The sequence below is a fragment of the Prunus avium genome, chromosome 2 (assembly GCF_965620075.1).
Source record: "Prunus avium chromosome 2, drPruAviu1.hap1.1, whole genome shotgun sequence".
In the NCBI taxonomy this organism is placed as follows: Eukaryota; Viridiplantae; Streptophyta; class Magnoliopsida; order Rosales; family Rosaceae; genus Prunus; species Prunus avium.
Genome location: NC_142285.1, coordinates 38,072,039 through 38,083,409, shown reverse-complemented (window position 1 = coordinate 38,083,409; position 11,371 = coordinate 38,072,039). Strand labels below are relative to the sequence as shown.

At 34.3% G+C, this 11,371-nt stretch overlaps 1 protein-coding gene across 1 annotated transcript; it reads left to right on the top strand.

Annotated features, from left to right (window-relative positions):
* Positions 1-6,391: 6,391 nt before the first annotated feature.
* Positions 6,392-9,588, top strand: LOC110761060 (AP2-like ethylene-responsive transcription factor TOE3). The gene is made up of 9 exons (XM_021963434.2): positions 6,392-7,366; positions 7,457-7,482; positions 7,583-7,613; positions 7,709-7,796; positions 7,893-8,050; positions 8,159-8,274; positions 8,396-8,505; positions 8,684-8,800; positions 9,192-9,588. The coding sequence occupies exons 1-9, from the start codon at positions 6,786-6,788 to the stop codon at positions 9,447-9,449; spliced, it is 1,485 nt and encodes a 494-aa protein (XP_021819126.1). The 5' UTR covers positions 6,392-6,785; the 3' UTR covers positions 9,450-9,588.
* The last annotated feature ends 1,783 nt before the right edge of the window (positions 9,589-11,371 follow it).

The following is an 11,371-nucleotide window of genomic DNA, read 5'->3' as shown; positions in this document are numbered from 1 at the left end:
ATTAAATTTAGGATGCTAATTTTATAATCAACATTATTCGGATAAGACATTAACGTACGCAAAGAATTCATCTTTGTGATTCTCCAAGAACCACGATGAAAATTATAAGGTTATGGAAAAAGAAAAATATGAACCTAATCAAATCGGATGTTCTCTTCATTCTGCACTCAAGTTCAAACTTCCCTTCTCATAATTTAAATTAGCCAAAATAACTTGAACATGCATGTCAATGATGATGTACCAAAAACATAATTACAACATAAGAACTTTTTTATATAAAAATATATAAATGAAGACACATTATAACTTGTAATAATTTCCTAAAAAGAAGAACAAAAATATATATAAAACTTGTGTCGCTTTCATAGATTTAAGTGAATCACAAAATCAATCATCTAAATAGTGAAGTTTGTTGGGAAAAATAAGTTCCTTATTTACAAAAGCAAGAGAGAAAAGATGCTGCCTTGATATTTATTCTCATATATTATTAAAATATTATGGAAAATGGCCGACCAAACACGTCAAAACAGTATTTGCATTATTTCATGTTTGGATTATTGGACCTACCCAAAAAAAAAATTATGAACATATGCAGAAGCTGCGTCCACGTTTAGTCACACGTGAGAAAAATAGAAGGTACACTTGTAAATAGATGAAAAAGCATGAGTATTTTCATATTGGAACGAAAGGAGGGGAAGCAGCCACGTCAGTCAGAACCTTGAAACCTCGTAAACTTGCCGACAAATACACCAGAAGCAATTATTTCTTATCTACTTCTTTCCCCAATTGTGTACTCTTTCAATTTCTTTAATCATCATCCCACTTGCACCACAAATATTTTTTTAATATATTATTATGCAATTATTTTAATTTTAATTGACCCTACACTTCAAAATAATTTATATTTTATTTATATATAAATAAATAAAAGCCATCTATGTCTATCTATTGCTTACATTAATATTTGATTAGGGGGTTTGGTGTTTAAGGTTCTCCCTAATTGGATAGTTTGTCAATATTTTTTTTACATTGACCTTGTACTTTCTGGTGATTAAAATATCATAGGAAGTTAACAATATCCAGCCTTTGTTGTTTAAAAAAATTATAAATTGGTTTTCAGCTGCACTAATGCACAAGGATCAGTGATTTTACTTATTAATTTATGGAAGTTATTGTGTGCTTAGTATTTTAATAGAATTCCGATGATATCATGAGTGACGTATTTTCACAATTGGTGATATTCATGTGCCTCGTATTCTATCACACGAACATTTCTTTATTTTAAAATTTACAATTTTAAATACGATAAAAGTAACGTTAATCGAAATCGAATCAAGCATAACATGCGGGGGGTGGGGAATATGGTTGATTTGTACATGACCATTAACATGAATTAGGGGTTTACATCGGTTCAAAACCAATACAATTTTATCAATTCGCATCTGATTCAATATAGATTGGATTATAATTTTTTCAATCCAATTCGATCACATTAGATGTTTAAATCCAATCCGATCCGATCCGATCCAAGTGATATTGGATTGGATGATCGGTTTTCATAATGAAATATGAAACATTTGTTGTCAAGTTTAATTTAATCAAATATTTTAATAGACGTAAATGTAAAATATAAATGAAATACTAGAGAAATTTATTTTAATTTTAAAATATATTAAACATAACTCCATCAAATTACTTAAAATGTTTATAACTTTCTTAATGAAAAATACCTAATGAGCAAAATAAGCATGGAACTAACTAGATTAGATTTGATTGGATCCTCATAAGCAAATTAGTGATCTGATCCAATCATGTCAATTATAGAAATTAGGGATCCAATTCAATCCGCCTAATCATCGAAATCAATTAAAAATGAATTGAATTTGGACGGATTGGATTGGATCTTGCACACCCACAACATGAATAGTAGACATATAATGTTAGTGTTAAATAAAAACAATTTAATTATGAGACGACGAAAATGAATTTATTTTTTCCACATTAATAACGTATATAAGATGTAGTACCCTACACATTTGAATATGGGAGGTCCTAGAGATCATTATGCGAGGCGCGCACATATATTATATCATTATCGTCGTCAATTATGTAGCGAAAAACAAAAACCCAAAAACAAGAAAACAAGAAAACAAGAAAACAAGAGGTATCATTATTCAATGGTTTGTTTTTAGTATTTGATAGGTTGATTGGACCAAAAGAAAAGAAAGGTATTGATAGATATGGATATAGTTTAAGATATTTACTAGAAGAAAGTTACAAAGGGGATACCAAAATAATAATGATAAGATATTTTACGAGGGATTTTAAGGTAGAAGGAACAGGCTTTTTACCAGAAGAGGAAAGGTTCGTCCTACGCGTGGGTGGATATGAATGATTCTCCTGCTTCTGTCAAACATTTTGTTTCCTTATCAAGACAATGTACGGCTCAGATTTGGTCGTCTTCTTCTCGCTAATATTTTAGTTCATTGGTGGTTGGCTTGATTCATTTTAATTAATTTAATTATTAATATTATTAATAAAGGCCGCTGCCTTGACAACTGACAACTGATAAGAGCCCTTGTCCGTCTTCATTAAGGTTTCTCTCGATCACTGTCTGCTTTCTTTATCCACTTATCATGCCACATATGTGGTTGGCTATGGCTTTGGCTCCAAATAAATAAATAAATAAGGGAGCAGTTGGCTCCTTTTATTATACTCATCTGCCTTTCTCTATATAGATTTATAAAAATTCTTCTTTTTTTTTTAATAAATCTTTTTTATATTACCATTCAATTGAAGTTATGAGTTGGGCATGAAATATCATGTTTGAGGATTTGCACATAAGGTTAGATCATGTAATGTGAATTTAGGCCTCGTTTGTTAGGGAAGATTATACTAGACTAGTCTAGCATCTTTTCCCAACTTGCAACTAGAAACCAAAAATTAGCTATATGTTACCAAAATAATTAAAAGCAAATTACGCAAACATAACCTACAATTCTCCCAAACTTGGGAACTCAATGACCTTTTAGAGTAAAACCTTATCTGTATTATGAAGTCGAGTTTTTTTTTTATAGCAATTGTAAAACAAGTTCATTTTAATTATGTAATTTGAGTCTGACTTTCTTTCTTCTTCTTTGACGTTTATTGATGAAAAAAAAGTTCAAAGCTCAATCAACTAAGGTGTTGAATATTGGTAAATTTTCTCTAGTGACTAAACACAACATCAAGTTGAATTGATTTAGAGAGAATAATGCGCAACCGACAAAAAAACTAATATCCTAAATTAGAAACACACATACTCGAACATGTAATATAGATCCGCCGCACATAAGGAACCAAAAGCTGAAAGCTAAAAAAAAATAAAACATCATAAAGAAAATACAAAACACATCAAACTCTTAAAGAATTTCTGAAAATTATTAGACATAAACAAACTAAAAAGCATCACCAACATTCCCGAAACCCAAAACTCTTCTCCAACTATGTGCTATTAGGTCCAAAATGAAATTAATGTTGTATGATATAAGATGTAATTTAAATTTTCAAGCCACAACACCAAAATTGTGGTCCATGAAGACAGAGACATATACTTTTTTTTTTTTTTTCAGTGCAGCTTTAAAGCCGGACTCAACCATATCAAACATGTGATTCTCTTTATCTCTAGTCCCTTCCTGTATAATAAAGATAAAAAAAAAACTAAAAAAATTAAATAAAAATCAATCCCACTTCATCCCGATAGACCCAAAACCTCTGGTATGAGTACAGGCACACAAGAGAATATTTGCTTTTGCTAAAAGAAAGATAAAAAAAGATAACCTTTGCTTTTGTAAACCGTCAGTCATGTTTTTAAGGAAAGGACAAATCCGTATGAATGACCGTTCATCGTCCGTTTCTTTGTCCTTTCCTTCCCCCAACAGGCAAAGACCACTTCAACAAAGATAAAAAATGCTAAAAAAATTGAAAATATATATATAAAAATTTGTGGATTAATTTTTTATGCTTTAGTTTTTAAGAATATATTGTAATGTTCAATACGTACCTGAAATGTTTTAGTGAATTCAATTATTTTTAAATAATAATAAATAAGTTGACGAACAAAAAACAGCTAAGATCATCGTGTAAATATCACTTTTATAATTAAATTTTCAACTTTTTGGATAAAATAAGTGTTTTCTTTTTCTAATTTCATTATCATAACCAACTTATTTTCCGTCGAATCAGTTTGTACTATGAACCTCATTTGTTTACGATCAATAAACAACTATCATACCATATATCGCATCAGTTGGTATTAAAAAAACAGAGACAATAATTTATGAATCCATATGACATCCTTCATGACATACTCCATTTGCCACGTCTACAAAGATCCACATTGGCACAAAGAATTGTGCTCTAAATAAAACACAACTAAAGCCGTAAAAACATTGGTTTTTTTGGGGCAAAATGCCAAGAACATTGCTATGCTACAAATTATTTAGTTTTTGTCACGTTTTTTCTGTGGTTTGTGAGGAGGAGGGAGGCCGGAGCTAGCTAGGCTAGCTATTTTAGGTGATTACCATGCCCTACTTGTGGATTTGTTGAACCCTTCTCTATATATATGGGGACCATCATATAATAAGACCCTTTTAAAAATAAATAAATATTATAAAAGAGTGGTCCTCCAAATAAAGGGTATGGACCCTATGGAGCTATGGAGCTATGGAGCTATGATATATATTGTCAAGTCTTAGTCGCCTATCAAATTTCATTATTTTTGGCACCAATACTCTGATACCTCCGTCCATCCTTTTAGAGAGGTTTTCAGCCATTCACATGTCGCCGCGTACCTCGTGGTCCCCACGGATATATGAATATTGCTGTAATTTGATATTTGCTTGAGAATTCACATATGCCGACTTGTCTGTGTGGCCGTCCAAAAACTGTTGAAAGTCAAACCTGCGGCTTTTCCTGTTTTAGGAAAGGGGAAATTGCCTGCCCTTTTCTAACGTTGCAATCTAAAAACAATCAAGTACAAAAATATTCATGCAAAGCTTTCTAATTTTGGATGGCTCTTTGTACAACACAGATATTATGTTTGTTTAATTACTTTCGTTACACAATATTTGTTTGTTCTAAGTTCAATCATTCTTTTCTTTTTCTTCGACAAGAAATTTGTCTGTGAATTGGGCCTAGTGCGCTATGTTGGATGCATACAATATTTATATAATTTTTTATGTGGATATTCAGATATTATTACTGGACACCATGTGTGTTTTACTATTCATCTATCTATGCTTTCTTCCCTGTTTATAATGACATCTGCACGATAATAAAGTGCAGATATTCAAATGAGAGAATAACTGTATATATATAATAATTGAAATTATGTAGCTGTTATTACATCAATTGATTTATAAATTATAAGACACAAAAAAAATCCCAAAATTCCAACAAACATTTAGCTGTATTTAGATTGGACGATGGTGGTGAGTGAAAATGACATCACATGACCATTTACAATGCCAAAAATTAATGTGAATCCAAATTTTGTACAAGGCAATGAGATGAATGCCTAAGATCCATTTTAAATCATTCATAAATCAATTTCATTTTCTAGTGCATGTCCCCTTTTGGAAAAGGAAGAAACATCAATCCTTTGAGCATGAATCATGCCAACCTCCTTTTCTTTCTTTTGAAAAATTTATGGGATTGCGTTCATAATTCAGCCAAAAAAGTCAATACAAACTAACCACAGAAGGTCATTACAATAACGAAGCGATCTAACATCAAAATTAAGACAATCTCATTTTCTATTTCATATTTTCAATCCCAAAGGGATTTTCTTCAATAATATTGTCCATTACATTAGTAATTTTTTAGGCATGGGTCGAAATTAAACCTCTTAACAAGACTTAATTGGAAAAATTATCATGTGTTCATTCATATGTTTGAAGTGAAATGTAGGGATATAGAGAGTAATATTATTATCTGAACTTGTATTGTTAGGTAGAATCGTATTGTCAGAAAGTGAATTGAAGTCATACATTAAATGATAGAATCAACTTGAACAATGATTCGTCTTTATAGTCTACGAACGTAAATATTATATGAAATAATATGTATGAATAATCCGGTACCTTTATGCTATTCCTCTTGTGGTGCTTTTTAGGTTAGGTCAAGTCAGTTCACTGTTTAAGTGGTAATCAAACCTACCTGATTTGATCAGCCTTGATTCACAATTAACATTCATACCAATAAAATCGACTGGGGAAGTTTACTTTTTAACTTCCTTAAATTTGCTTTGACTCGTTTCAATAATTATGGAGGTGGAAAATGATATAACAAAGAGAGAAAAACCAAAATGGTATAAATAAATAAATAGACAAATAATAATATAATATGCAAAGGTTGCAACACCCATTCCAAGTGTTTAACTGTTCTCTTCCTTCACACAGCTAGCTAACACGTCCCCCCATCTCTTTCTTTTTAGCCCCTTGAAAGAGTTTTTCCTCAACCAGTTTCTTATGCCCATATAGCTAGAGCTAGCTCTCTCAGCCTCTCATCAAACCACTACTTGCTTCTCTCTCTCTCTCTCTCTCTCTCTCTTTCTCAGTCTCCCCAACAAAATTTACTTCATTTTTCCAAGTTGGTTTGATTTTCTTGAGTCAAAATTGGGTTGTGCAACTGGGTTATTGGCATCAAAGATTCTAAGCTAGCTAATGCAAAAGCAACCCTGCTCCCAAAATCAATAGCTACATTTTTTTTTTCTTCTGAAACAGAGGTAAAAGAAGACAGAAATTATGTTGGATCTTAATGTTAACATCACCCTCACCACTGATGCCAGCTTTGATTATGAGAAGGCAAAAGATATGGAGGTCGAGGAGCTTCCACAGGGCTCAAGGACCCAAATGGAAGACTCCGGGACCTCAAACTCCTCCGTTGTCAATGCCGAAGAAGCTCCGACTCCGAGCAATGCCGGCGAGGAAGATTCAACTAATAACACTACCTCATCTTTCATCTTTGATATCTTGAAGAAAGACAAAGACGGTCTCTGCAACACTACCTATTACGGTGGGGCCAAAGACCAAAACCCATCTCTACAATTCGTGACAAGGTCGCTTTTTCCGGTGACCGGAGACGGCGGAGGAGGCAAGGAGGCAGATTGTGGGTTGGGATTGTCGTCGGTGTCCTCGACGGCAAGGCCTCAGTGGCTGAACTTGTCGTTTGCTGAGTCTGGTGGCCAAGCTCAGGGCGAGCTGAGAATTATGCAACAGAAAAAACCACAGCCTAGGAAAAGCAGAAGGGGGCCGAGATCTCGGAGCTCTCAGTACCGCGGCGTCACGTTTTACCGGAGAACAGGGCGGTGGGAATCGCATATATGGTGTGTTCTTGCGAGCAACGACTAGATTGATCATCATTAGTTAAACGGTTAATCTTGTTTAATAAATTTCGTTTCTTTTCTGGTGTGTAGGGATTGTGGGAAGCAGGTATATTTAGGTGAGCAGATGATCATAACATGATTTTTTGAGCAAATTAATTTCAAGGTTTTGTGGTCTTGGATCTAAATTGAATTGGGTTTTGCTTGGTTTTGTTGTAGGTGGATTTGATACTGCTCATTCTGCAGCTAGGTGAGTGCATATTTTCCTTTCTGTGAAGAACATATTTGGTTGGCTTATGGTTTGTTTAGTTTTTTGCTAAATTGGGTTTAATTTAATGATGTCAGAGCATATGATCGGGCTGCAATCAAGTTTAGGGGAGTTGATGCTGATATCAATTTTACTTTAGGCGATTATGAGGAAGATATGAAACAGGTACATAGAATGTGCCTATGTTTAATGACTGATTAACTACATGAATTTTTTTTTGTGGGGTTTGGATTAATTTTACATTGCTTACTAAATTTGCAGCTGGGGCATCTGAATAAAGAAGAATTTGTGCACGTGCTTCGTCGCCAAAGCACCGGAGCCTCACGTGGGAACTCAAAATACAGAGGTGTAGCTCTGCCCAAATGTGGTGGTGCTGGTGGTAGATGGGAAGCTAGGATGGCACAATTTCCTGAGAAAAAGTGAGAACCAAAGCCCCCTTTAACTGAAGCTAAATTTCAGCTGAATTTATGGCTTTTAAAAAAAAAAAAATCTGATAGAAATGTGTATTTGATTTTGCGGAATTTCAGGGTCTTTGAGAAGGAGGGCATCAAATGCAACACAGGAAGAGAAGCAGCAGCAGTTACCAACTTTGTTGACCCTAGCATCTATGAAGGGGAGGTGGTTTTAGATGCAAGCATTGAAGGTACTAAATGAAACCCATGTCTGCTTTCTCATATTGGTTTTGTCTTACGTACAAGATGACAAAACAAGCCCCCACCAGCCACTCATGGAATGCAATGAATTTGGTTTTGCTGTAAATGCAGGCAGTGGCCATAACCTTGATCTCAGCCTTGGGATTTCTCAGCCTTCATCTGGTCAAAAGGGCACTGGCAATCTGGGGGATTTTCAATTTCGTTACAAAGAGAGGCCAATGGTGTGTTTTTGTTTCCTAATCTTAGTAATTTTTGTGTGTGTTTTTGTTTTTGTAGGTTTATATGCATGTCATTTTCATTGTGTTTAGATATTTTTTAATGCATGTGGCTATTGTCAGCAGCCCTTTTGTAACTTTAGCCTTTTAGCTGTTGATAATTTATAGGTTTCCACTTCTGCAGGTTAATGGCTCTGCTGCTTCTGCAGCTGTGGGGCAGACCCCTCATGTTCTAACAATGGTAGCCAAGCATCCTGCCTTATATTCTGGGATGTATCCAGGTTTCTTACAAAAACATGAGGTACTTTTACTTCTCATCTTTTTCAGCACCAAATTGTTTGTTTTGTTTTGGAGATAGATGAATGGTAATTAATTCTAGCTTCTAGAAACTGTAATTTATATATGCATGCCAATTACTGCTATTGCTTCTGCAATGAAACACAGTAATTTCCATTGTCCTCTGGTTAAAAAGTACAGAGTAGTAGTAATTTTTCAACTTTAACAGATTTGATCAGATAATTTTGAACCCCTTCCTTGTGATCACTAGATTGAATTTCCTTTGCATTGCATTCTTGCAGAAACCATTAAACTATAGGAAGCACCTCACTTCAGGGATATTGATCCAAAGTTTCAATCTATTCATTTCAAATCTGTACAGAAAATTAATGATGTTGAATAACTTTTGCTTGCAGGAAATGGATTCAGATCACAACAGAGCCCAAGCTGTTTCTTCACCGAGATATACAAACTGGGCATGGCAAGTTCATGGAAACAGCAACAGTGTTAGGCCAGTGCAAGTGTTTTCTATTGCAGCATCATCAGGATTCCCATCTTCTATGGCTTCTACAGCTCCTCCATCAGCTAATTATTTTCCACCAAACCTCCAAGGCAGTGCTTCTGCCTCCTACAACGTCGGCCGCCTTCCTTTTCCTACCCCATCCACCATGTAATTGTGCTTTTGAAAGGCTAGGTGTGCTCAACTTGACTAAGACACAATAGTCTGTAATATGCAGAGATGTTTTCGTTTTGTATGTTCTCTCATATTATCAAACATAGATTGCTATATATTAGCTCTGTAACATTTCCCTTGTAACTGTTGTATATGAGCTTCAGTATCCAAATGAGGCTTTGTCAATCAAGTAAAAGGGTTCTTATATTTGCAATTGCACAGTGGAAAAACATTCATGAATGCAAAGCACTTTGTTCCCGTAAATTATCATGTGAATTCGATACACCACGTGACATGCCACAAGTGTTACACAATAATTTTTTCTCCTGTGTCCGTGTCTGAAACACTCAGTTGTGACAAAAAGCTTGAATTATTCAATTTTGTTAATATGTGGCGTTGGGTCAACTTCAAGCCATCCAAGTTGCATGATAGAGAGAAGAAAGATGGTAGTAGATTCTGATGCTCACTCAACCTTCAACCCATACCCGAATCAACCTAACTTTATTTGACTTGCAGTAACCTAACGGATGAAGGAAAAATAAGAAGTCTCTAGATATGTTGTGTGCCCTCTTTTGATACAAACGATATTGGGGAAGGTAGCTTTCTCATACACCCACCGTTAAGGTGCGATAAAAATTCGAACTTGAGATTATTGGTTTGCAAAACAAAGCTCTTTCTTTTTATGGGTTACATTGAGAGGAAAGAAACCTCTTGAGGTTTCGAACCTGGGTGTCAAGCAAGGGAAAAGTGAGAGACCACCACTGTGGTACCTGCTCTCGACTAAGCTAGACCCCTTAGTTTTTATAACAACGCTACCTATATTTTTTCTAAGGACATGACAATTTTTCTTGTTGGGGCAATGCATTTCAAAACACCACAATAAGACTAGGGCCATAGAAGCATAGGTTGGCTCCTGGCTAAGGCCGGCTAATAAGCCCACCAAAAGAAAGTTATTACAAGTCCTAGCCCGTTAACCTATTCAATATTGCATAATATTCCTACCTCCGAGACCCCAACTTGTAATCTGACTTCAATATTGCATAATAGTTGGGGTGTACATAGGTTCGAAGCCAATACAATTTTACCAATTCACATTCGATTCAATAGAGATTGTATTATAGTTTTTCCAATCTAATCTGATCCGATCCAATTGATATTGAATTGGATTGGATTGGATTGGATAATCGGATTTCATAATGAAAAACAATAATAATGAAATTTGAAATATTTATCTTTAAGTTTAATATCATCAAGAATAATGCTACTCTTACCACATTCCCATACCACCTTACATGGTAGATGAGGTGGACAACCACATCAATTAAATTAATTTAACATTTTCTTTTCTTTTATGATTTATTGACACTTTTTAATTGATGTGGTTGTCCACTTTATCTGCCACATAAGGTGGTATGAGAATATGGTAAGAGTAGCATTACTCTATAGTCAAATATTTTAATAGACGTAAATGTAAAATTTAAAAGAAATGTTAGAGAAAATTATTTTTATTTTATAATATATTAAACATAACTCCAACAAATAAGCATGAAACTAACTACATTGGATTGGATTGGATCCTCACAAGTAAATCCGCCATCCAATCCAATCATGTTGGTTTTGGAAATTAGGGATCCAATCTAATCCGCCAAATCATCAAAATCGATTAAAATTGGATTAGTTGATTTTAGGCGGATTTGATTGGATCTTGCACACCCCTACATAATATGACTTAAATTTAATACGAAGTTAACGCCTTAAGATGCAATTTTTATTTTACATGAACAATAAACCTACACGGAGTTTTACATTCTTAGCACATCAAATTTGATACGAAATCAACAAGTTAACACGAATAATAAACGTACTAAGGGTTTTAATGAACACGTGGAGTCAAATTTAGGACCTCTTTCAATATTGAATAAA